The 27,305-nt window shown below is 41.8% G+C and overlaps 1 protein-coding gene across 2 annotated transcripts; it reads right to left on the bottom strand.

Moving 5' to 3' along the window:
* Positions 1–678: 678 nt before the first annotated feature.
* On the bottom strand, positions 679–27,023 carry SNRNP48 (small nuclear ribonucleoprotein U11/U12 subunit 48). 2 transcript variants are annotated; one of them, XM_077492156.1, is made up of 9 exons: positions 26,852–27,023; positions 22,838–22,945; positions 21,899–21,959; positions 19,065–19,145; positions 9,028–9,210; positions 8,753–8,874; positions 4,234–4,340; positions 3,373–3,528; positions 679–843 (listed from the first exon to the last, which is right to left on the bottom strand). In XM_077492156.1, exons 1-9 carry the CDS (start codon positions 26,993–26,995, stop codon positions 795–797), a joined length of 1,011 nt encoding a protein of 336 aa, XP_077348282.1. In that variant the 5' UTR covers positions 26,996–27,023; the 3' UTR covers positions 679–794. The 2 variants fall into 2 exon arrangements, with proteins under 2 accessions (XP_077348282.1, XP_077348283.1); XM_077492157.1 differs by having other exon boundaries at positions 22,838–22,942.
* Between the last annotated feature and the right edge of the window lie 282 nt (positions 27,024–27,305).

Genomic DNA, 27,305 nt, shown 5'->3' with positions numbered 1-27,305 from the left:
CCCTGACATCTGCCGGGCAGTCATGTGACCCTCCCTCTCTAGTGCATACATCGAAGGAAGACAGCGACGGGCGGTCACGTGAGACCGCTGATCGGGAAGAAGAAATAAGGTATTTAGAAGATGAATTTTACAAAATGGCATACAGTATACACTAAATGTAATCCTAGCAGAGGGACTGGCAGTGCTTGTGTGCAGCAATGTTTGCAGTGGTTTTGTGCAGTAATATTTGCACTGCTTGGAACGTTGCTAGACTGGGAGGGGACTGGCGGCTCACAAACGGAGCTTACATGCAGGGAGGGGAAGGGTAGAGGAGTACACAGGAAAGCAGAAAGGAGAGCTGCAGAAACTGACCACAGTGTCAGAGCTCAGCAGACATGATTAAATGTGGCCAGTTTACAGGAGGAGGACATAGCCAGGCAGGATCAGCCAGGCATTTTAGGTGATACAGGGGGCCAAGTTATACAACACAAGCACTCTGATGTTATTCATGCTTTAAATGAACAGGATCTTTTTTTTTTTTTAGGATAACAAATGCTTTAAGTATATATTTGAACGTGAGCTTGAAGAAAATCAAGTGCTTTCTTTGGTTTAGTGGCTTAATTTTGGAAGTTTACCGTGTGAGTAATTGTATTCTGAGGTGAATGTTGGTACGAAGCATAAGCAATACCACAGAAAACACAAATTTTGAACATTTTTAATGTGAAACAAAAAATACAACATGTGCAGGTTAAATATGAAACCACAGGGGAGATCCAAAAAAAAAAGGAGCACAGAAAAAGTGCAATAAATGGAGTCTAGTCACTATCCTTTCTTCTCTTATGGCTGTGGTATCTGTCTTCATTCCTAAAATTAAAAAGACAGTTTTATTTTCAACATCTTGGCCTTCTGCATAAAAAAAAAGAAGACTTAAATTTTTTATAAATATATATATATATATATATATATATATATATATATATATATATATATATATTGACAGCTTTAAAACCACCACAATCCTTTACATAAGAATTCAGCTGCACTGTTAATATAAAGCATATTTATTAAACACAGCAATATAAGAAAACATAGCAATCTAACGCCCAACAATTGTCCCTGTGAGTCGCCCTCTGAAACTTAAAGACTGGCTGAAGTCGGTGTAAAATACCAATCAGCACATAAATGGCTTAAATTGCATTTGTAAACATCACAAAACACTCTGCAAGGACAGCTCGAACCATTGTACATAATGCAAAACCATTGTACAGAGCAGGCAAGTATAGAGTTTGTTAGTCGTTTTTAAATTTTTTAATACCATTAGAAAAATGTACTGCAAACCTAAAATAGTAACACAAAAAAGGCAAAAAAAATAAAAGTTTGGTCATTACCAAAAAAATAAAAAAAAAAGGGAGAAGAGGAATACATAAACTGACCTGGTCCCACAGAGACCATACCCATACATTGCTGACAATTAGGTAATGAGGAGATCCACAGGATATGAATAGGATTTTTGTACTCACTGTAAAATTATTTTCTCTGATGTTAATTGACGGACATAGCACCTTAACCACTTCCCGACCAGCGCACGACAATGTACGTCGACAGAATGGCACGGGCAGGCATATTGGCGTACAGGTATGTCCAATATTCAATGCCGCCCTGCCATCGGGAGCGCGCCGCCGGCGGCGTGCTCCCGCGCTGGTCGGGACCCGATCGCCGCGGGTATCCCCGCGATCGTCTCACGGAGCGGCCGAATGGAGGAAATGCTGAGTAAACAGCATTTCTCCATTCTGCCTAGCAACTAGTGACGCTGATCTCTGCTCCATGTGATTGGAGCAGAGATCAGTGTTCACTAAATGAAAGCCCAACCCCCCCCACAGTTAGTAACACACCCCTAGGAACACTTAACCCCTACACTGCCACCCACTGGTTAACCCCTTCACTGCCAGTGCCATTTACACAGGAATCACTGCATTTATATAGCAGTGATTACTGTATAAATGACAATGGTCCCAAAAATGTGTCAAAAATGTCCGATGGGTCCCCCACAATGTTGCAGTCACAATAAAAAATCGCTGATTGCCGCCATTACTAGTAAAAAAAAAAAAAAAAATTAATAAAAATGCTATTTTGTAAACGCTATAACTTTTGCGCAAACCAATCAATCGCTTATTGCGTTTTTTTTTACCAAAAATATGTAGAAGAATACGTATCGGCCTAAACTGAGGGAAAAAATTTTTTTTCATATATTTTTGGAGGATATTTATTATAACAAAAAGTAAAAAATAATGCGTATTTTTGTTTATAGCGCAAAAAATAAAAACCGCAGGGGTGATCAAATACCACCAAAAGAAAGCTCTATTTGTGGGAAAAAAAAAAAAAAAGGACGTCAATTTTGTTTGGGAGCCACGTCGCACGACCACGCAATTGTCAGTTAAAGCGACGCAGTGCCGAATCGCAAAAAGTGGTCTTTGACCAGCAAATTGGTCCGGTCTGAAAGTGGTTAATCTTGACCTTAGGGTTATATCGCCACCTTTAGGAGAGGACTAGGCAGAACACAAAAAACAGGACAGTACCGCCCAGGGGCGGTCCTACTGGCTATGACCCCTCACTCTGCTTCCAGCAGCTCAGTTCATAAAAAAGCAGTACAAACATAAAAATGAGGGGTGGGTGCTGTGTCCGTCAATGAACATCAGAGAAAAGGATTTTCACCGTTGTGGTTAAACAAAAAAAATAAAAACCTCCATTCTTTAAAATATACATGAGCAGCTAGCTTTGTTAATCCATGTAAACTATGGGTTATCAGGGATATTTTAATGCCTTTATAAAAAGGAGTGCATTCAAACAGGTTACTTTGTACTGTTTTACCAAATGACAGAAATCGCTAGGTGGAAATCAATCTGCTCAGCTCCCATCACCATCTTTTATGGCCCAGACTGTTGTCAAGTAACAGCAAGTATATAGTGCACTTCAATATAAACACTGTTCACAAAGCATGAGTACATGTAAAATTGAAGTATTTGAAATTAGGAGCCCTGCTGCACAAGTCCATGACATGCGATTTTGCATGCCATTTAAATCATTGAGGCTAATAATTGGACTTAATGTTGCAGTTTTGTCTGTTGCACCCCAATTTAAAAGCAGGAATACAATCAAACATTCAAATCAATTAGAAGGTATTATTGCTAAAACACTCATGTATTAATCCTGAAAAAGTTGTATTGTTTTGGACCCAATGCAGACCTTGGCTACCCTGCACCTTACCACCATTTAATTTCAGTATGGTACACTTGGCATTGTGCTGTATATTAGTGAATAAAAATAAAATACAGTAAAAACTACAAATACAACCCACCCCCCTACAAATAAACCACCAGAACCAAACACACTTGCCTGTCTTTTTTAGGTTTAAATCCCCTGTCTCTTTCTCTGCTTCGGCGTATGCGTGGACTTCTGCTGCGCTCTTTTCTACGACCAGATCTATACCTGTCTCTTTGACTTCCTAAAGACTGTCTGGACTCAACAGATGGAGATCTTTGCTGCTCCTTTCTGTGGATAAAATGTTAAAAGGTTTATCAGGTTATTTCATTAATATAAGAGCATTACAACAGGAAATTTTATATTAGTATAACTTTAATGATTTCCTTAAACACACATGGTTAAATTTACATTGTCCTTTCCCTTTCTGTATGTGGAGGATGGCACTGTAATCGTATAAGAAAAATAAATAAATAAAAAGGAGGGGAGGACAGCCAAGGATAGTTTTTCCGAATTGATACACAGCTGTCACATGACCCAGATCTTTCCCAGCCTGTCTGCACGGAAATAGTGGCACGAGGGGCCTCTAGTGTTCATCTGATTGACACTTCAGAAAAAAAAAAAGCCAATTAGTGAGCAAGGAGGGAGGTAGGGGGCAGGCTGTCTTTTACCACTGTGTATACACCCATATGTGTGACTCTATAAATCACAAGGGCTGATCAGATGTAAAAGGGAGGAAATATTTAGGGTAGAAAAGACATTGAAAACTGAGCACGTGCACTAGCTGCCAAAACTGCTCTGTAAAATCCCCAACTGCAGTGGAGACCTGGACAGGAGGGGGGAGACAGAACAGCAGGTCTTCTGCAGAATACAGAAAACTAGTCCTATAGTGACTGAGTATGAGCGGTATGCAATACAGCATTTGATAGATTTTAAGGAAGTGGGTTTAATGTAATTAGGATGATTGTTATATGGGCAGATACCCTTCAGGCTTACCGATTAATTGAGGAGGAAGAAATAGAGGAGCTAGCATCTTCATGCATGTCATCACGCCAACTGCTGGTCAGCTCTTCCATATGAACATTGATGACATCTCGTATTATCTGAAGAAAAAAAAAAAAAAAAAAAAAAGTAGCTGTGCATTAAAAGAAAGGACACAAGCCCACCAAGTAAAGGCACAGTATAGGGAAGAGAAGGAAGAAGGAAAGAAAGGAAAAAGAACTACACCACCCCCTATTTATACCTTACCTAACATATTTCATATTGGGTGCCTTTCCATGGCACCAGATTCAAAATCAATACCTCCAGTACTACATATCACTAACCAGTGGGGTTGTGCCAATGCTTAGATAACAATTACTGATACCTTTGCGGGTACGATTAGAGCCCATACAAAATAAATGGGTTCAAACCACACTTCAATCGCATGCGATTTGAACAGGAGCGCTCTTGTGTGAACCCAAGCTTGTCATAGTGACTTTGCCTTAGGTTCACACAGAAGCCATGCGGAAAAGCGCATGGGACGCGGACAGGAGTTGCACCGCACTCCTGTTCAAATTCTTTGCAGTGCGATTTGAGCCCAATCATTTTGTATGGGCTCAAATCGCACCCACAAAAGGTAATGATATCCACAAGTACTTGAGCACAAGTAATCGGTACTCATACTCGCCAGTTTAAAAAAAAAACCCACACGGTAGCGTGCATCCCTACTAACCAGTATAGACCGTAACATTCCCACCATGCAAACTTGTAAATTCCCTTCATATTGTAACCCCCTTGCACTTTATTTCCCAAATGTCTGTACACATCTCCTCAAACTAATGCATTATCTCCCATCTTCACCATTCAAATTGTTGACCTACAGTGCAATACAGTACTATTGATAGATACCAGCCTGTCAGTTACTGGTTACATCTACCGGAAATTTACATTTTACTGTTCATTATTGCTGGAAGTACCACTTCAATACCAGGTGCGTTTACCCCCCTCCTATCAAGGTCAATTTTTAGCTTTCAGTGCTGTCACACTTTGAATGACAATTGCGCAGCCACGCAACACTGTACCCAAACATGATTTTTATCATTTTATTCAGACAAATGGAGCCGTCTCTTGGTGGCATTTAATCACCACTAGATTTTTTAAATTTTTTTGCTAATTAAAAAGGACTGAAATTTGAAAATAAAAAAAAGTGTTTCCGTTATAAAACGTTGCAAATAAATAATTGTTTTTCATAAATTTGGCTTAAAATGTATTTTGCTACATTTGTTTGGTGAAAATAACCCAAATCTGCATATATTATTTGGTCTGTGTGAAAGTCCACAAACTATTGTATATATCTGAAAATGTATCAATCCTGATGGACTCATTTCTTAACGCCCAAAAATGCAAGGACAGTAGAAATTACCCCTTTTTAGAAATTAGACTGTCTAAGGTATTTTGTAAGAGGCATGGCGGGTTTTTTGAAGTTGCAGATTCTTGTAAAATTTTTGGAAGAAGAAATTAAAAAAAAAAGGGAAAAACATTTTTTTTCATCTTTTTTTTCCCCCTTTCTTTACATACTGTCACTAGTGCAGTACAGCGTCATAACCGATGCGGCGGTGATCAGGGACACTAATGTCACGTACACACAACCGGACATTGACGGACTAGGTCCGACGGTCTTCCCGACGGACTTTCGGTGGAGGTCCGACTGACTTTCCGAACGAGCTGACCTGCGTACACACAGACAGACTTTCCGGCAGACTAGGTCTGACCGACTTTCAAAATGAACGGACTTGCCCGTCCTTTCATTTTGAACGTGACTCCAGGTACGACGGGACTATAAAGGGAAGTCAATCTTGCAGTTTTCAATCGGCGAGATTGACCCCTTGCAAGCCCCGTCGCCTGGTTAGGATTTTAAGGGGAACCCCCTATGCTGAAAAAAAGTGTGGGGTCCCCCCCAAAATCCAAACCAGACCCTTATCCGAACACGCAGCCCAGCCGGTCAGGAAAGGGGGTGGGGATGAGCGAGCGCACCCCCTCCCCCCGAACCCCTCCTCCTGGGTGCTTTGGGGGAAGGGGAGCACCCTGCAGCACCAAAGCAACCCTGGCCATTGGTTGTCAGGCTCTGCGGGCGGCTTATCGGAATCCGGGAGCCCCCAGATCCCAGCCCACCACCCTATGTTAATAAGTATGGGGTACATCGTACCCATTCACCTGGAGGGAAAAAGTGTAAAAAAATAAAATAAAAAAACACAACACACACACCCACTAAACAGGTTTTTAAGTAGTTTATTAGGCAGCTCTGGGGGGTCTTCTTCCGATTTCTCCGCGCTGTCCGGTCCTTCTACCGGGCTCCTCCGCTATCTTCTGCTCTTTTTCTTTTGCTAGCGGTGGCCTGGCTTTCTTCTTTTGCTCTTCAGATGTTGACATGATGCTCTCTCCCACTGTAATGCCGTGGACACGTGCGCAATGACTTATATAGGCATAAGGGGCGGGGTGACCCCACCCCTTATGCCTATATAAGTCGTCGCGCACCGTGTCCACGGCATTACAGTGGTAGAGAGCATCGTATAAACATCAGAAAAACAAAAAAAAAAAAAAAGGAAGAAGAAAGCCGGGCCACTGCTAGTAAAAGAGCGGCAAAAGAGCAGAAGATAGCGGAGGAGCCCGGGGGGGGGGAAGAACCGGAAAGCGCAGAGAAGTCGGAAGACCCCTAAAGTCGGAAGAAGACCCCTGGAGCTGCCTAATAAACTACTTTAAAAACCTGTGTACGGTTGACACTTTTTCCTCCAGGTGAATGGATAGGGCTACAATGTACCCCCATACTTATTCACAAAAGGTGGTGGGCCGGGATCTGGGGGCCCTCCTTATTCAAGGGGGCTCCCGTATTCTGATAATCCCCCCGCTCACAGACCCCGACAACCAATGGCCAGGGTTGTCAGGAAGAGGCCCTTGTCCTTATCAAAAATGTGGCTTTGGAGTGGGGGGTGGACTGCTCGCTCATCCCCACCCCCTTTCCTGACTGGCCTGCGTACTCTGATAAGGGTCTGGTATGGATTTGGGGGGGGGGACCCCACACTTTTTTTCGGCGTAGGGGTTCCCCTTAAAACCCATACCAGACCTAAGGGCCTAGTGTACAGTACCCTGTAGCCGAGAACCAGCGCAATAGGATGGCGCTGGAAACACTCTCGCGGGCCTGTGCTATAGCTGCCCTTGCATCGTATTTGGTCTGTCGGACCAGCATATAGATGAACGGGCTTCCCAATAGGAACTTGGTCCGGCAGACCAAGATTTAAAACATGTTCTATTTCTAGTTCCGGACTTTTGGGAAGAAAAAGTCAGACAGAGCCCACACACGCGATCGAATTATCTGACGGATTCTGGTCCGCTGGACCAAGTCTGCCGGAAAGTCAGATCGTGTGTACGCGGCATAACTGGTGACAGTACGGGAAAAAAAAAAAAAGCCCATCCTGACTGGACGTCATATGACAGTCAGGATGGAAAAGCTCCCGTCCAGCCAATAGCAGATTCTGACAATCTGCTATTGGCTGGGCGCAAAGTGGTTATTGTGTATGTTACAGGAGAACCTGAGGGTGTTACAGCAGTTTGATGAATTTGTTTAAAATGTTTACCAGATAATTTGGACGTTCAGCTACAAAAATAACCAACCGTCTTAATATGGCCTTGAAGAAAGGTAGAAATCACAATTTACTGGTACCCATTCACAGTGGACACATCAATTTTTGGTTGGGATAGTCTGAGGAATTCATAAAAATAATTCCCAAACAAACTACAAAATGAATAAACTACACAACTACAGTCACAACAGTTTATGTTGTAAAGTCAGCTTACAAAGATCATTGGGTCAAGTTGAAATTTACACACACACACACACACACACACACACACACACACACACGTGAATGAGGCAGAGCAGTGTCTTATCCCTAATTGGACACCTGTGTGTAACTTCAGTCATTTTTTTTCAACTATTTATCTTTCCAACTATTAAATCTTCTGCTCTTGTTGTTTTAACTTAGGATAGTAAAACATTTTTTTTCTGCCAGTCAATACCTTATACAGTCCACTTAATTTCTTGTCTGGTAAAAAGCCTAGGCTTATGACATCATGCACAGCTCTAACTCTTGTGAGCGTTTGCCAGGAAGGGGGGGATGAGTCATAAGGAGGGCCAATGAGAACTGCACGGTGTGCGTGTGTGAATCCAGGAAGTGAACAGGCAGCAGCTTCAGCTGCCATAGTTAAAATGGTTGCAGCCAGACTCAGTGGGAGGAAGTTTTCGGCAGCATGTTTGGCAAGTACAGAATCACAGTATATATAAAATATGCAAAGTGGTTGGAGGGAAGCTTCAGAATGGCAAAGATGTTTTTATTACAAATTATGTGAGCAGACTGCAGTTCCTCTTTAAGTTAGATAACCAGAGCGCTCTGGGAATGCATTAACATGCATTACATGTTTTTTGTAAAACATTTGCCCCAAAAGCATTATGATTTTCAGTAAACTGACAAAGTATTACCTCAGTGTAGGATTTCTTTGTTATGTGAACATTCTTTGCCCTGTAAGATTGTCGTCTCCGTTTGTAGTCCCTCATTTCTGCCATGATTTCAAGATGGGACTTTGGACACTTCTGATCATCATCTTTGCAGAAAATACAGACATGGATACCAGTTACATTTAACAGAAAGGAATCTTTTTTTTTTTTTTTTTTACTAAAAACCACACATTTCAGACAAAATTAATTCAGAGTGGCTTAAATAAAGCAACCAAGAAGCAAGGAAGAGAAACATGTACCTTGTTTGATCTTGGCAGTTAAATCCTCAAACAGATCTGCTTCATTCATCTCAGAACCAGATCTATCCGCTTTTGTCTTTTGTGTAACGTAGTTATAGATGGCAAGGCGATCGGCAGACGTTAAATCACAAATTGCATGCTTGTGATTCTGAGGAACTTCAACAGGGGAAGATGAATATACACCTAAAGTACAAAAAGATTTATTTATTTACATACTCAAGTATATTGTATGGTTTATATGAATAAATTAAAGGCCTGTAAAATCAAAACCAACCAAGTTGTATCACACACTAGGAAAAAAAGTTTGTGTATGTATAGTATCTCACAAAAGTTAGTAAATCCCCCATATTTTTGTAAATATTTTATTATATAATTTGCATGCGACAAGACTGAAGAAATGACACTTTGCTATAATGTAAAGTAGTGAGTGTACAGCTTGTATAACAGTGTAAATTTGCTGTCCCCTCAAATTAACTCATCACACAGCCATTAATGTCTAAACCGCTGGCAGCAAAAGTGAGTACACCCCTAAGTGAAAATGTCCAAATTGGGCCCAAAGTGTCAATATTGTGTGGCCATCATTATTTTCCAGCACTGCCTTAACCCTCTTGGGCATGGAGTTCACCAGAGCTTCACAGGTTGCTACTGGAGTCCTCTTCCACTCCTCCATGATGACATCAGAGAGCTGGTGGATGTTAGAGACCTTGCGCTTCTCTCTCTCTCTCCCTTCCGTATGAGGATGCCCCACAGATGCTCAATAGGGTTTAGGTCTGGAGACATGCTTGCCAAGTCCATCTCCTTTACCCTCAGCTTCTTTAACAAGACAGTGGTCATCTTGGATGTGTGTTTGGGGTCATTTTGGAATACTGCCCTGCGGCACAGCCTCTGAAGGGAGGGGGAATTATGCTCTGCTTCAGTATGTCACAGTACATGTTGGCATTCATGGTTCCCTCAATGAACTGTAGTACCCCAGTGCTGAAAGCACTCACGCATTCCCAGACCATAACACTCCCACCACCATGCTTGACGGTAGGCAAGACACACTTGTCTTTGTACTCATCTGGTTGCCACCACACACGCTTGACGCCATCTGAACCAAACAAGTTTCTTGGTCTCATTCGACCACAGGACTTGGTTCTAGTGATCCATGTCCTTAGTCTGCTTGTCTTCAGCAAACCGTTTGCGGGCTTTTGTGTGTATCATCTTTAGAAGAGGCTTCCTTCTGGGACATCAGCCATGCAGACCAATTTGATGCGGTGTGCGGCGTATGGTCTGAGAACTGACAGGCTGACCCCCCCACCCCTTCAACCTCTGTAGTAATGCTGGCAGCACTCATACGTCTATTTCCCAAAGGCAACCTCTGGGTATGACGCTGAGCATGCGCACTCAACTTCTTTGGTCGACCATAGCGAGGCCTGTTCTGAGTTGAACCTGTCCTGTTAAATCACTGTATGGTCTTGGCCACCATGCTGCAGCTCCGTTTCAGGGTCTGGCAATATTTCTATAGCCTAGTCCATCTTTATGTAAAGCAACAATTCTTTTTTTCAGATCCTCAGTTCTTTGCCATGAGGTGCCCTGTTGAACTTCCAGGGACCAGTATGAGAGAGAGAGCGATAAATTTAACAAACCTGCTCCCCCTTTCACACCCGAGACCTTGTAACACACCAGGAAGGGAAAATGGCTAATTGGGCCCAATTTGGACATTTTCACTGAGACCCCTTGCACACTGGAGTGCTTTGCAGGCGCTACAGTGCTAAAAATAGCGCATGCAAAGCACCTTGGAACAGCCGCTGCTGTGTCTCCAGTGTGAAAGCCCGAATTTTAAAGCTTGACATGTTAGGTATCCATCTACTCAGCATAACATCAGATTTCACATTCTAGGAAAAGAATTAGGGTAACTATTGTGTTTTTTTTATTAAAAAGTGTTTTTTCCCCCAACAAAAATTGCATTTTAAGACTGCTGCGCAAATACAGTGTCAAAATATTGCAACGATTGCCATTTTTTTTCTCCGGGGTCTCTGCTTAAATATATTTTCTAGCAAATACTGATTTTAGCTTGTAAGCAAGTGTCAGGAAATGGTTTAGTCTTTAAGTGGTTAAACTGACCTCATTTACAGACCAGTTCATTCCTTTGAGAAATTAAATAGATAAATATATAGATATCTCAAAGGAATTAACTCGTCTGTAAATAAGGTCAGTTCAACCACTTAAAGACTAAACCATTTTCTGACACTTGGGATCAGTTGATGTCACTGGAAGTGATGTAACGCGTAGGATACGGAGACCGGAAGTGACGCTCGCACCAGAGCGGTCGATCTGAACTGTTTTGCTGCTAATGCTGCCCATTTACCCCATTTCGTTTGTGAGTAATTTTAACCTTTTAATAAAGTAGTGATTTTTAAAAACATACTACACTATGGTTGCTCTTATACTTATTCTCTGAGCTATATTGGAACATCTTGCTGGAGTATACGGTGACGGAGATCTGAGTGACCCCCTGAGGCCCCCCCTTCCACCCCCTTTCCTGGGACTCCTGGTATATCCAAGAGGAGGCTGCTTATACGCTATATTTTATATAGCGGGAAGGTAATTACCCAGTGTGCACACTTATGCGTGGAATCACTTATGTGGAGGAAGAACCTCTGGAGATATTTCCCAGCACAGAATCACTTTAGATGTTTATGTGACATCATCACGGGACTGTGTTCACGTCATTAACAGCTGGATATAGTCCAATTTTTTGCACTCAGCACTTTCTCTTTATGGAGTTTTGTTCTATAGTTCGATTATTATATGTTTTTTATTAATATTTTGTGTTACACTAAGCACTTTGTTTGCATTTTTGCACTTTATTTTTGCTTGCTTGCATTTTTTGCACTGTAGTTTTGTATTTTTTGCACTTTATTATTGTCACTAGTTTGCGCTTACGTAGCCAGTAACTGTTTATATTTCAGTCACTTTGGTTTTGCTATGATGCACTCAGCACTTTTTGTCATAGAAGTCTGATTTATAGTTAGACCACTGTATGTGGTTTTGCACTTAGCACTATTTTTATATCATAGAGATATAAGTTGCACTTGGGATTGTGACAGTTATTATTGTGTACACACTGTTGCAGGCACTATTGATAGAATAATTTCTACATTAGGATAAGAGTTCCTCCTTACTACTTTACCATACTAGTTTGAATATATACCATCTGACATATCTCCATCTGAATAATTAGCTCTATAACATTTTCGTGTAAGGTCCCATTTTTTTTGGAAGCGCAGCACCACCATTTTTTCTTTTAGTCTATATACATGAGCTGGCGTCTCACGAAAGTGCTTGCAGCATCCACTAAATAAGAGCATTCCTCACAAATCCCATTTAAGCGCAGGAGTCCATTGAATATTTACTGAAATCAGTATTGTTTGCTAGAAAATTACTTTGAACTCCCAAAATACACACACACACACACACACACACACACACACACTCTCTCTATCTCACAAGAGTGAGTACAACCCTCACATTTTTGTAAATATTTAATTCTATCTTTTCATGTGAAAACACTGAAGAAATTACACTTTTCTACAATGTAAAGTAGTGAGTGTATAGCTTGTATAACCGTGTAAATTTGCTGTCCCCTCAAAATAACTCAACAGGCAGCCATTAATGTCTTTAACCACTGGCAACAAAAGTGAGTACACCCTAAGTGAAAATGGCCAAATTGAGCCCAAATTGTCAATATTTTGAGTGGTCACCATATTTTCCAGCAGGTTCCTTAAACCTCTTGGGCTTGAAGTTCACCAGAGCTTCACTGGTTGCCACTGGAGTCCTCTTCCGCTCCTCTATGGCGATATCAGAGCTGGGGGAGGTTAGAGACCTTGCGCTCCTCCACCTTCCGTTTGAGAATGCCCCCCAGATGCTCAATAGGGTTTAGGTCTGGAAACATGTTTGGCCAGACTTTAGCAAGGCAGTGGACATCTTGGAGGTGTGTTTAGGGTTGCTATGTTGGAATATCGCTCTGAGGCCCAATCTACGAAGGCAGGGGATCATACTCAGTACATGTTGGCATTCATGGTTCCCTCAATGAACCGGCAGCACTCATGCAGCCCCAGGCCATGACACTCCCACCACCATGCTTGACTGTAGGTAAGAGACACACTTGTCTTTGTACTCCTCACCTGGCTGCTGCTACACACGCTTGACACCATCTGAACCAAATAGGTTTATCTTGGTCTCAGACTATAGAACATGTTTCCAGTAATCAATGTCCACCGATACTCACGAAAATGCCTAGTATCAGCGCTGATATCAGTACAACCCTACTTATTAACCAAATACCTCCATTTTCCTAGTCTTCTCTCATTCCCTACTAAAGCAGTTCAACAAGGTGATTAAAGCTGAACTCTTGGCATGGAATTTATTGTATAGTTATATTGGTCTAGCTTGGACCAATTTGAGTATGCATATGACATACTCATGGGACTGTGGCAGTGGGTAATCACTAGTAGTTGCTGCTAGTACAGTGATCATGGTTTTCCCCAGTACCCAATTTGATGCTGCCCTGCTGCATAGGGACCACAAGGGGTAACTTGCTCAGCATCATTCACAGAATGCCTTGCATTTTTTCCTCAAAAATGGAAGGCATTCTGACTGGAGGAGATGTAGAGGTGGGGCGAGAACAAAAATCACCACCTCTTCCAATAGGAGACTTGCTTTGCATAATTCAGTCATGATGAACCACTGTATAAAAAGGAACACACACACACACACAGCATACCTCCCAATCATACACCATGCCCAGAGAGAAGGTACAACAAAAACAATGGGTGTCCATTTTAGACAAACAGCCAATTGACATATTAACCCCTTAGAATTAGTCAAATACTGAAATGTTGATCATTCCTCTTACGAAAACAAATCCAGCCCAATTAATTTCAGCCGTGGTCACATTTTTTTTTTTTTTTAAACTATATTATATAAACAAAAAAATAAATAAAAAATAAAAACCCAGGTCATTTTAAAAGGATATCACTTGAAAAAGGATACTGCACATAAGCACAGTGGTTCTGTGTAATATCAAGATTTATCCCGACCTATACTCACCACTGCTGTGAAAAGGGAAAGAGAATCAACAGAGATATTGTTTAAATAAAAATAAACAGCATTAAACCAAAAAACACGTTCACTGCACACAAAAAACTTCCCCCACTCATAAAAATTACCCATATAACATTTAAATAACCCTATTCTTTACAACTCATTCACCTAGTTAGATATTTTTGTATGTCCCAGAGTCATTAAAGTGATGTATCATTTAGTCTTTGAATGGCAGAAGAAGCATACAACTTCCCACTATTCTAAGTAAGCACCTTTCTGTAAGAACTCTGAATCGTAAATTAAGCAGTAGTAGTCGGTAATGGTTGTACAATATTAAATCCAAGCAGGGTTTATACTAGCTCTAATTATGTACAAGACACACCAGTTCCCTCTAGTGGTTGGACTGTGTATTGTATCCTACTGAAGACCAAGCAGAAATAGCCTTCTTTTCAAAAGATGGTTGTACTAAGAAGAATCAATTCAGAAGCGCCGCAACATGGGCGTTTTTAACCCCTTTTTTGTGGTTAAGTGCCCCGCTAGTGGCCAAAAAGCAGCTGCTTAAACGAGTGGCACTTTACCGCAAACACATGGGTGGTCCCAGTGTGAAAGGGGTCTAAATAGTATTACGTAGCGTTATGAGCGAGACTATCCAATAGTACAACCTACAAGCCCCTATATGCTAAACGTGAAGTGAGGAAAAAAAAAAAAAAGCCACACATAATAATCCCAAAGGCATAGGAAAACATGGTACAAAAAGGATTATTTTTTTAGGCTCACAAGCACCACCATTCACTACTTTTACTTTGTTCATCAGCCCCATGAAGAGAACAGTTTTTCTGACGTTTGCACTTCATTTATTTGTGTTTTATTTATTTTTTTATAAAAAAATTTTCTTAATATTACAACAGTGAATTGAAAAAGTATTCGTAACCCCTTGAATTTTTTTTTCCACATTTTGGCATGTTACAACCGTAAACAAACATAAAATGTATTTTATTGGGAAGTGGAAGGAAAATGATACATGCATTTCAACATCTTTTACAAATAAGTGTGGCATGCATTTGTATTCAGCCCCTTTTACTGAATACACATGCACACCACAATAATATTGCTTTCAGAATTTAACCAATGAGTAGTCCACCTGTGTATAAATTAATCTTAGCATAAATATAGCTGTTCTGTGAAGCCCTCAGGAGTTTGTTAGAGAACCTTAATGAACAAACGCCACCATAAGGGAAAAGGAACACACCAGACAGGTCAGGGATAAAGTTGTGGACAACACTAAGGGAGCTAGGGAGGAGGTGGAATCCTTATGGGTAGAACTCCAAAGGGATGAAGCTAAGGGGAAAATATTACTGGTAGTATGCTATAGGCCCCCTAACCTGAGGGAGGAGCGGGAGACAAATCTATCACAAGTTGGATTAGCAGCAAGGATGGGAAGCATTATCATAAGGGGGGGGGGGAATTTTAATTATCCAGGCATAAACTGGGCGGAGGGAACCACGCATTCGTCTAAGGCTTGCCAGTTTCTAAATGTCTTTCAGGAAAATTTAATGGTTCAGATAGTAGACGCACCTACTGGATCTACTGATTACCAACAAACACAGACCTGATCACGGATGTGAAAATACAGGGCAATTTAGGAAACAACGATCACAGGTCAATTGGCTTCAGTATAAAAATCACACAAATAGGAAACATAAGGGAAATACAAAGACACTGAATTTCAAAAGAGCCAACTTCTCTACACTACAAACCTTGTTAGAAGGCATGAATTGGGATAAAATCTTAGGAACAAAGAACATGGAGGAGAGATGGGGTTGCTTTAAGAGCATTGCATCCCATTGGGTAATACATTTAAAAGAGCAAACAAAAGTCATGGGATGGCTTAACTCCCATGTAAAAATGCATATAAAAAGAAAAGGAGAAGGCCTTCAAAAAATAGTTGAGGGATCATCATCAGCATTCAGACTTTATAAAGAATGCAACAAGAGATGTAAGGGTGCAATAAGGGTGGCTAAGGTAGAACACGAAAGACACATAGTGGAGGAGAGCAAAAAAAACAAAAAAAAAAAACAAGAAATTCTTTAAAGTGGTTTGGTACCTAAAAATGAAAGTTCATGTCATTAAAATCAACAGATAGCATACTTACCTAAATGAACCCTGAAAAAAAAAAATATTATTTACTTACCTTTTATTTCTGATGTTTCAGCTGACTTCCGGGTTGTCCTCCCGTGGGAGTAGGCATGGTTATCGTCCTCGCAATGGTCCCTGGGAAATTTCCCAAGAATCCATGGGGGACAATGAAAGTTTTTCTTTCCTTGTCACTGCTCTCACTGAGCATGTGCAAGATGGAGCGGAGCATGCTGGGAGCCAGACGTCATCATATACCAGGAAGTAAATGCCTGTGGGCTTCAGACGCCCACAGTTAAAATGGAAAACGCCAGAGCAGGTTTTTATAAGTCATCCTGAGGAAAAGATTAGTCGCGCCGGGGGTCAAATAAACGCCGGACGTGGATGCCAATCGAAGGTAGCACTCGCCCACCAGTGAGACAGGTAAGAAAAAAAATAAAAAAAGAGCGGAATCCCGCTTTAAGTTTGTAAATAGTAAGAAAAAGGAGGACAGCCCATACTGGCCCCATAAGGAACAAGGAAGGACATCTGGTTACAAAAGGATGGGGAGATGGCAAAGGTATTGAATTTATTCTTCTCCTCAGTCTCCACAAGGGAATCGGAGGGCTTCAGTAATCAAAACTGCAGTGTTTATCCTTATGACACATCACAGGAAGCACCCTCATGGCTAACAGAGGAAAGAATTAGAAATAGACTTGGGAAACTTAACATTAATAAATCACTGGGACTGATTATCAGCACAGACCCCCACCCCCCCCCCCCCCCCCAATCAGGAGAGCAGACAATCGGCTCTCCTCGCGTCTGACAGACACGAGTGAGGAAAAGCCGATCAACAGCTCTTCCTGTTTACATCGTGATCAGCCGTGATTGAACACGACTGATCACATGGTAAAGAGCCTCCATCAGAGGCTCTTTACAGAGATCGGTGTATCGGTGTGTCAGACGGACAACACCACCAATCGGCGTGCGAGATTGGTCGTTCTGGAGAGCCATCGTATGATGTCCACCCAGAACGAGAGCCTTGATGGTGGGCAGGAAGTGGTTAATCTTAAACTACATAGAGGATTCTTTACTGTAAGAGCGGTAAGGATGTGGAATTCCCTTCCACAGGCGGTGGTCTCAGTGGGGAGCATCAATAGTTTAAAAAAACTATTAGATAAGCACCTGAATGACCGCAACATGCAGGGATATAAAATGTAACACTGACATATAATCACACATATAGGTTGGACTTGATGGACTTGTCTTTTTCAACCTCACCTACAATGTAAAACAAGGTTAGGTTTTAAAAAAATATCCCAATCTTTGAACATCTCACGAAGCACTGTTCTTTCCATTTTTCAATGATGGAGTGAGTATTGTACAACTGCAAACCTACCAAGACATGGCCGTCCACCTAAACTGACTGGCCGGGCAAGGAAAGCATTAATCAGAGAAGCCGCCAAGAGGCCCATGGTAAATCTGGAAAAGCTGTAGAGATCCACAGGACATTAGTCGTGCACTTCACAAATCTGGCCTTTATGGAAGAGTGGCAAGAAGAAAGCCATAAGATGTCCCATTTGCAAGAAGTCACATGGGGGACACAGCAAACATGTGGAAGAAGCTCTGGTCAGATGAGACCAAAATGTAACTTTTAGGCCTAAAAGCAAAACTATATGTGTGGCAGAAAACGAACACTGCAGATCACCCTGAACACACCATCCCTACCGTGAAACTTGGTGGTGGCAGCATCATGTGGGGATGCTTTTCTTCAGCAGGGACAGGGAAGCTAATCGGAGTTGATGGGAAGATGGATGGAGCCAAAAAGAGGGCAATCTTAGAAAAAAAACTGTTAAGCCCCATACACACTATCAGTTTTTCTGCTGAGTTTTTCCTTCAGATTTACCAAAACCATATAATATATAAGGTCAAACCTTAGGAGTTTCCAATTGTATGCAATCAGGCAGGCCCTTTTACTACATGGTTTTGGTAAACCTGATGGAAAAACTCAGCAGAAAAACTGATAGCGTGTATGGGGCATTAGAGTCTGCAAGAGACTTGAGACTGGGACAGAGGTTCACCTTCCAGCAGAACAAAAACCCTAAACTTTCAGCCAGAGCCACAATGGAATGGTTTAGATCAAAGCATATTCATGTGTTAGAATGGCTCAGTCAAGGTCCAGACCTAATTGAGAATCTGTGGCAAGACTTGAAAAATTGTTGTTCACAGAGCTTGAGCTATTCTGCAAAGAAGAATGGGCAAAAATTCCACTCTAGATGTGCCAAGCTGGTAGAGACATCCCCAAAAAAGACTTGCAGCTGTAATTGCAATGAAAGGCGGCTTTACAAATTGACTCATGGGGGCCGAACACAAATGCACGCCATACTTTACACATAAAATCCCAATAAAATACATTTACGTTTTGGATTGTAACATGACAAAATGTGGAAAATTTCAAAGGGGAATGAATACATGTGTGTTCATGCACCTTAGGAAGGTTAGTAGGCAATTTCTAACTTCACTTTTAGGATTTAGGGGCTTATAGGTTGTAATACGGAGATAGGTAGCCTCACTCTTAGCGCTGCACATTGATTGTGTTATCTGTAACTGGATTATTATTGAATGTTTGTGTGTGTTCAGCTGCTTAGGACAGAAATTACTTTTGTTGTTTTCACTGCCAGGTCTTATTTCATTATATCGCCCTTCAAACTATAATCAATAATAAATTTTCAAAATGCCAACTGTTAGGCAGCTGTGTAAAACCATTTACATTTCCAGTTTACCGGAGATTACTTCTGAAGTTCTAATTGAACGTATCATGTTAAGGTTTCACTTACTTTTCTCCCATAAGCCATCTTCACTTGTATTAGGTGCTGCATCTTTAGCTTGTTTGATTATCTCAAACTGTGTAGCTTTATCTGTTGAAGTGAAGCACATATTATGAAATCAATACACTCAAAGTTCTTGGTCAGCAGCACATTTTTTTTTTATAGCACATAATACCAATAACCATATCCAGCACCTGTATGGGGTGCAATCACATAACTGATGACCACTCAAAAAAAAAAAGAGAAAAGAAAACGGGGGGGGGGGGGGGGGGCAGCAAAGCAAACCTGTTGCTTTGCTCAGGATTTAAATTTCATATGAATTTAACAGATCCCACCCTCCCCCTCCACAGCTGCATACTTGCAAGAATCCACAGCCTCTTGGGCTTCTTGACATCCAGTCACACAAGTCCTCTCTCTCCTAGCGGTTCCTGTGCAGTAAAGCCCCACAACATTCTATAGGGGGGTCATCTAATTCTGTCTCCTGGCTAGAAGCCTATGAAGCTGTAATGTGCAGGTGCGACAGGAGAGTGTCTTTCACCACTGGATGTAAAGAAAAAAAAATCTGCAGCCATCAGATATTGGCAAATATGCATCTGCGGAGGCTGGCAGATGGGATTGTTTAATATCAAAATAAAGAGGCCAAAAGAACATGCACACCTATTCTTTGACCACTTCAATAGCGGGAACTTTCATGCCCTTTCTGGACAGGCCAATTATCAAATTTCAGCACCGTCACACTATGAATGACAATTGCACGGTTATGCAACACTGCACCCAAATTAAATAGCCTTTTACCAACATCTGTGAGCAGCTGTGTCCACAGGGCACAGAGCGTGCCACAGAGGGTCGTGCACGCAGGAAGACGTCCATTCACATCCCAGACCCAGAGAGCTGCGCTGTAGCTGTCTGTTGACTATAGCATAGGTGGGAGTTAATGCAAGGTGGGCATTGACAAAGTAATTAACTTATTAGTGAAGCAAAGGTTAAAAAATGACAGCTATGGAACTTGCACATACAAAAACAAGTGGACTTAAAAAAAAATTATTTTAATTCAAAAGTGTAATGATGCCCATCCATAGTGCAATGCTCCAACGAGTAGTACAGGAAACTGCAGAGCTGTTACAGCAAATTTTGTTATCACCCCACCGTCTATGCAGTGTGGCTGAGGTTGGACAATCACAAAGACTGGCCAGAATTACACTTTCAGTTCAGTATGTATTTAAAAGTGTATGTGGTCGTTTTGCTGGGGAGTACCATAAAAAAAAAAAAAAAAAAAGGGGGGGAGGGAAAAAAAAAAATACAGTAGTTGCATTGTACGAGGGCCTAAAATGCTAAATACAAAATAGTTTAGGAAGGCATCTACAGTACAAAGAATGTAATTTAAGCCCACCTGACAGACATATCAGGGGCGTATCATGGACGCATGTCAGTGGACGGCGTCACTAGTTTTTTTATCATTTATTTCAAACTTATTTTAACATTTAATTTTTTTTATTTTTTTGGGGGGGAGTAGAGGGCTTTGGGCAGTGGACGGAGTCAGTCATTTTTTTTATTTTTAGTTATTTTTTCATATGGGTTTTTATTATTTATTGCATCCTGACATCTTCCCTTTGAACAGGAGAAAGAACAGGAGTTAGAGGCTCCTGTTCATTCATAAACTGAAGTATTGTAAACACAGTTCACAATGTCTCAGTTATGAACGGAGTCCGTGATCACTGACTGTTCATTCAGAAAAGGAAGAGGCCTGTAAATTACATGTTTACCAGCCCCTTCCTCTGCTCTCCATCCTAACAGTTTTCTGCAGGGGAAGGGGGGCCGGAGAAGGACACAAGTAGATAGTCGGGACGATCAGTGTGGGCAGTTAAAGGCACTGATCATCCTGTATACCTTTCTATTAAGCAGCTGATAGCCGCAGGAATGAGAGGATGAGAAGTTAAGAGGAGGAGCTTCTCCTCATCTCCCTCCCTTTTAGCTGCTTAACTGAAAGGTATACAGGAAGATCATTGCCGGTAACTGCCTGCACCAATTGTCCTGACTGTCTGCCAGGGACAGCTCATCCATAGGTGCAGGTTGGGTCAGAGCACAGTGGACCCGTGTGCAGTGAACTCCCTGTCCCAATGAATGATACGCCACTGCATAGTATCCAAATCAAATGACCTCCACTGCAGAAGCAAAGCGTAGTCAGGAACACTGTTCAACCCCCCTCCCCAGAATGTTAAAAAGTGTTACTAAATCCAGGACCCAGGACCCTGCATTCACTATATATGGTCTCCCACAGTACACGGAAATGCAATTATTTTAAGTAAATAAAATGGCTAAATACTTTTTCTCATCAGCAGTATATAGCAGTCTTGTGACTTCCATCAGTGTCTGGTTAAAGCTTGTAGGAGGAGTTTTCATACTACACTGGCTGTCCTATCAGGATGCAGGACCCCTGACCCTCTGTCTAGAGGGTGCCGATCACATGCACTCTTCCAAAAAAATAAAAATAAACCCACTCTCTAGCAATACACACCAAACTGAGCATGTGCAGCCTGACTCCAACGGCTCTGTCTTATCCAGACATGTTTTGGCGTCTGTGGGAGAAGGGGAGGATCTGTGCATACAGGATCAAACAGCCTTTTTATACAATGATGACGAATAACCCCTTAGGCTCTACAGTGAGTAAAACAAGCATGCTTTACTGCATATACAGACTGATTTTACTGTTGTGGGTTTAGTAACACTAAGTGGACAACACAGCAGCAAACTTAGGTCATTTATTCATTCACCCTGTTGTCTCCTCTTGACACACAGAAAATTATATAAACAAACATACACCCTGAGAATTACATTACACATACCTAGAACAATGCAAGGTTTGTTTTCTTCTTCATAGAAAAACTTAGGGTCATATGCCACTGTCTGCATTAATAAAAAAAAAAAATTAAGTTACTTTGTGCAACATTTTAAGCAAGAATAATCAAAAGCATACAGAACCCTTGCACACTGAGCATCCATCTGCTGTGCACCTGGGCGGCACAGGTACTGCATCCAACTTCACCACCTACAGCCTTTCAAAGTCTATAGCAGGCTGTGGCCAAAAGCTGTTCTTAGTGGTACTTGCGTTTTAGGTCCTAGAGCGCATCCGGAAAGTATTCACAGCGCTTCATTTTTTCCACATTTTATGTTACAGCCTTATTCCAAAATTTATAAAAATTCATTATTTTCCTCACAATTCTACAAACAATACCCCATTGTCACAACGTGAAAAAAAAAATTGTTTGAAATCTTTGCAAATGTATAAAAAAAAAAAATCTCATGTACATAAGTATTTACAGCTCTTACTCAATACTTTGTTGAAGCACCTTTGGTGCCAATTACAGCCTCAAGTCTTTTGGAGTATGATGCTACAAGCTTGGCACACCTATTTTTGGCCAGTTTCTCCCGTTATTCTTTGCAGGACTTCTCAAGCTCATTTACTTAGACCAAATACCACGATTCTCTCATGATTCTCAGTGTAACATCATTCCAAAATTACATTACACAAAAAAAGGAAATTGGGCTAACTTTGTTTAGTTATTTTTAATTGACTGAAGTGTACATTTTCCTAAAAAATTGCTTTTGAAAGACCGCTGCGCAGATACAGTGTGACAAAATATTGCAACAATCTCCATTTTATTCTCTATGGTCTCTGCTAAAAAAATGATATATAATGTAGGGTGGTTGTCATAGGCTGTACTTATCCTGCTGCATACTGATTATATGTGAATGTATAATGTACAACGTTTCCTTAGAGTTACCTCTTCTTTAGTGTAGCCCAGCTTTCGTAGTCTGCATATACCGACATGCTTTTCCAGAGACGATGTAGGCATCCTGTGATTAGAGTCATAGGGACAGATTGCCGTCTTCTAACAGAAAGAGCAAAGAATACAAGGTTAGCAAAAGTTCAAGTCACAGAGATCATTTTCCTGGGACTGAGATACCCCTGCACCCGATTAAATTCAGCAATAGGGGTGTGAAGGTGGGCTCTTAAAGCCTATATGTAACGCAACTGACAGCACATGCAAGAATCCTACACAGACCCTGAACTCAAAAAATATAGATATCCTATTACTGACCCAACAGTAATCACACAAAATTACTGAATAGCTCAAGACATCAAAATTGTATAAATATTTAGTCAGCCCAACTTTGAAACAAAGCTGGTTGAAATTTACATAAAACTTTGTCCAACACGGGTGTTGATTTCCACTAGGGATGCACCGATATTTCGGCCACCGAAACATATCGAGCAAACAAGCAGGACAAAACTCTGGATAGCTGCACACTGGAAAAGAGACTTGAAATCCCATCTTTAATTGAAACAACGTGGGTCACATCAAAACAAGATCAAAAAAATCTAGCTATGAGTAAACACGGATTGCGGTGCGAAACGCGTCAGCATTTTCCTGTACAGTCATTCCTTTTGCTGTGGATTTTTTATATTGTTTTGATGTGACCCACATTGTTTGTTTCAATTAAAGATGGGATTTCAAGTCTTTTTCCAGTGTGCGGCTATCCAGAGTTTTATTCTGCTTGTTTGCTCAGTGTGTGTGTGTAATGGTCAGCACCTGAGGCTCATCAATAGGAGACAGAGCTTCAGTCCTCGAGGATTACCTTGGAGCGGTGGTTCATCCTTTCTGCCAAAACATATCGGCTGAAAATGGCCCTTTCGGCAAAAAGCCGAAAGAGAATTGTTGCCGATACTGGTGCTGAAAAGGGGGCGGGCCTGCTGGGCTTGGCCCCACCCATCGCGGGGGTGTCATTCCATCTTTACGCTCTCCTCCTCCCCTCCCTTCTCACCCATGCTGCAGTCAGCCTGTGGGGTCTTGCTGTAAAGTCCCCCTCTCTACAGCGGTGGCTGCATATGGCTCCTCAGCTGATGTGTAAATCGGCTGTGCAGGAGCTCGGGCACACCATTTACTATGAAAGTGAAAGCAAAGGAGAGGTGTCTAGCAGTGTGTGCTGTGCTCTCTGCCTTCCCCTAGAGTGCAGTACCCAGCATGGAGATTAAAAAGGTACAGAGCTGCAGCTGCCAATTTTTAAAAAGTCTGTCACACATACACATAATATATAATATGTTTGTATGCCATGTATGTGTTATATGTGTGTGCAATCTCTTGTAGCATGCCCCCAGTCTCTGACCATCTCCTGTATAAAAAAAAAAATTTTTAAATAGTCAATTTTGGTATCGGTGCTGTTTCGGCAAGTGGTGCATGGCCTATGGCAGTGCCATGATAGAAAGTGGCTCATTGGAGGATTCCCCTCATCTTCCTCTTCCAGTGAGAATTTTATAATTGTGCATTTCCCATCACTTTCTGTTCTGGGGACAGCGATCAGCAGGACAAATAAAGAGAGAGGGGACACAGCAATAAACACCTGCCAGGGTTTCAGCTGTATGCAAATCTATAATAAATGAAACAATAGTCCAAGGGATACATTTTAAAGCCAAATTGAAGGATCAGTTTGAATCAGCAAAATAAATTCCAGGTGCATCAAAACCACGATGTGCAAAGTTTACAGATTTTCTTTAAAAAGCTGAAAATTCTGTCCCACCAGCATAGAGAAGGAAAGCAGTTGTCTTTGTGCAAAGGTCTGGCACGTCCCCTACTGTTTGAGTTTTCCAATCAGCAGAGAGCATAAGCTTTATAAAAAGTCTGCAGAGAGACCACTGCTTCCAGGCACAGAAAAAGGGTCCTTCCTCTACAGCATACTGGCAGAGTCCAGGCTTTTCTACTATGGCTGTGGATTCTTTATAAAAAAAAAAAAAAAAAAAAATGTGTGTGCAAGACCTCTTTCACAATGAGCCGCCACCGGTGTTTGTGGTAAAGCGGCCGAATGTACTGAACAGTTTTTATTGAACTAAATCCCAATAAAAATAAATAATATATATATATATATATATATATATATATATATATATATATATACACACACACACACACACACACACACACACACACACACACACCATAGTTTGTAGAAGCTATAAATTTCATAAAAACCACTTCATATACACCGATTGGGATTATTTATTTTAACCAGACATGTAGCATATTTTACTGGATAAGCTTTATAACAAAAAGGTAGAATTTTTTTTTTTTTATCAGAAAAATTGGCAGTCTTTGTTTAACCACTTGCTTACTGGGCACTTAAACCCCCCTCAGTCCCAGACCAATTTTCAGCTTTCAGCGCTGATGCACTTTGAGTGACAATTGCGCGGGCATACAACACTGTACCCAAATGAAATTTTTATCATTTTTTTCCCACAAATAGAGCTTTCTTTTGGTGGTATTTAGTTACAGCTCGGAGTTTTATTTTTTGCTAAACAAACAAAAAAAGATGCAAAAAAAAAAAAAAAAAAATCATGTTTTAATAGTTTGTTATAAAATTTTGCAAACGGGTCATTTTTCTCCTTCATTGAAGTGCGCTGATTAGGCGGCACTGATAGGCTGCATTGGTGGGCACTGATGGGCTGCATTGGTGGGCACTGATGGGCTGCACTGGTGGGCACTGATAGGCATAGTTAAGGCGGCACTAATAGGCACAGATAAGGCGGCACCGATGGGCACAGATAAGGCGGCACTGATGGGCAAAGATGGGCACAGATAAGATGGCACGGATGGGTGGCACGGATGGGTGGCACGGATGGGCACTGATAGGTACCACAGATAGATGGGACTGATGGGCACTGATAGGTGGCACTGATAGGTGGCTCTGATAGGTGGCACTGCTGGGCACTGATGGGCGGCACTGCTGGGCACTGATGGGCGGCACTGCTGGGCACTGATGGGCGGCACTGGGGTGCAGCACCTTTGAGGCAGATTGGGTGGCACTGTGGGTGGCACTGTGGGTGGCACTGTGGGTGGCACTGTGGGCACTGACAGGGGGCACTGACGGGGGGCACTGACTTTTTCTTTTATTTTACTTCAGGATGGCACTGCGGGAGGCAGGTGGGCACAGGCAGGTGGCAGGTGGTCCCTTGTATTGATGGCCGTGATCGGGACTGATGTCCCGATCACGGCCGCCGGTGATCGGCTTTTTTTTTCTCTCCTCGCGCTGTCAGCGCGAGGAGGAATAATAGCCGATTACCGGCTCCGTTCTATCACATGATCAGCTGTCATTGGCTGACAGCTGATCACGTGATAAGGGGTCGGGATCGACCCCTTACACGGATCGGTGATCAGGCGAGTCTCACGGACTCGCCGATCACAGAGCGCGCCGCGCGCGCCCCTCAGGGGGCGCGCAGGCCGCTCGTAACCAGGACGAAGTCAATAGACGTAGTCCTGAAAATGTAGGTCCGCGCTAATGCCGTCATTTGGCAATAGCGCGGATCTGAAGTGGTTAAAAAAAATAAAAATAAAAAAGGGAAGTAAAAGCAAAGGAGGTGGTAATCAAAACAAAACGAAAGCTTTATTTGTGTGAAAAAACATAAAATAGAAATATATATCCCTTCTATCTCTCTCTCTCTATAAAAAAAAATAAAAAATTATATATTATTCAGGATTTATATAGCGCCAACAGTTTGCGCAGCGCTTTACAATAAATAAATATATATATATATATATATATACAGTGTTGCATGGTCGCACAATTACCAGTAGCGCTGTGCTGAATAGCAAAAAAAAACGAAAAAAAAAAAAAAAACGAAGACTGGAAATGCGTATTTGAATGTTAGTGCTAAGTGCAGTCCTCATCAGTGCACAGCAGTGTCCACGTGAAGACAATACGGTACAGACGTGTGGTCTCTGTATCCCCCCCCCCTTTTTTATCACCTGCTCCATTCCCGGGCAGCTCTGCTCCCAACCCAGTTCCCGCAGCATATCGTAAAGCCGGCTCTGACATCGCTCAGTGTATTCCTTCAGTTCCTGCACCAAAGACTGCCGGCTACCGGTACTCAGAGTCTCCATGTCCCCCATCTACCAGCACATAGCCTGCACGGAAGAGACGAAAAGGAACAGGCGGGGATACCGCGCTCCAAGCCTCCTTCTCACCCTGGTGTCCGGAAGTAGATTCACAGTCTGCAGCAGCCATCTTACTTCCGGGCACTGTCCTCTTATGTATGGTTAGCTGGCCTATTCAGCTTGCTGCTCTTTGATATGCAAATAACCGCGTTATCTTTTAGGTCCTATATTCCATACCTGTAGTTTGAGAAACTCTCACTCCTTTTTTTTTTTTTTTTAACAAAATCTAACTGCTCCTCCTTCCTAATAGGTTGTCCCTCATTTT

This window comes from Lithobates pipiens, unplaced genomic scaffold (genome assembly GCF_037356315.1).
Source record: "Lithobates pipiens isolate NorthernLeopardFrog02 unplaced genomic scaffold, aLitPip1_a1.2 Scaffold_19, whole genome shotgun sequence".
NCBI classification, from domain to species: domain Eukaryota; kingdom Metazoa; phylum Chordata; class Amphibia; order Anura; family Ranidae; genus Lithobates; species Lithobates pipiens.
The sequence above is the reverse complement of the archived record's forward strand: the minus strand, read 5'-3'. Positions and strand labels throughout refer to the sequence as shown.

Coding starts and splice junctions, on each gene's coding strand:
- SNRNP48 (XM_077492156.1), bottom strand. CDS start 26,995: ATGGGGGACATGGAGACTCTGAGTACCGGTAGCCGGCAGTCTTTGGTG. Junction 21,960..22,837: donor TGGGCTACACTAAAGAAGAG/GTAACTCTAAGG, acceptor TTATTAATGCAG/ACAGTGGCATATGACCCTAA. Junction 844..3,372: donor TTTAAACCTAAAAAAGACAG/GCAAGTGTGTTT, acceptor TTTTAATTTTAG/GAATGAAGACAGATACCACA.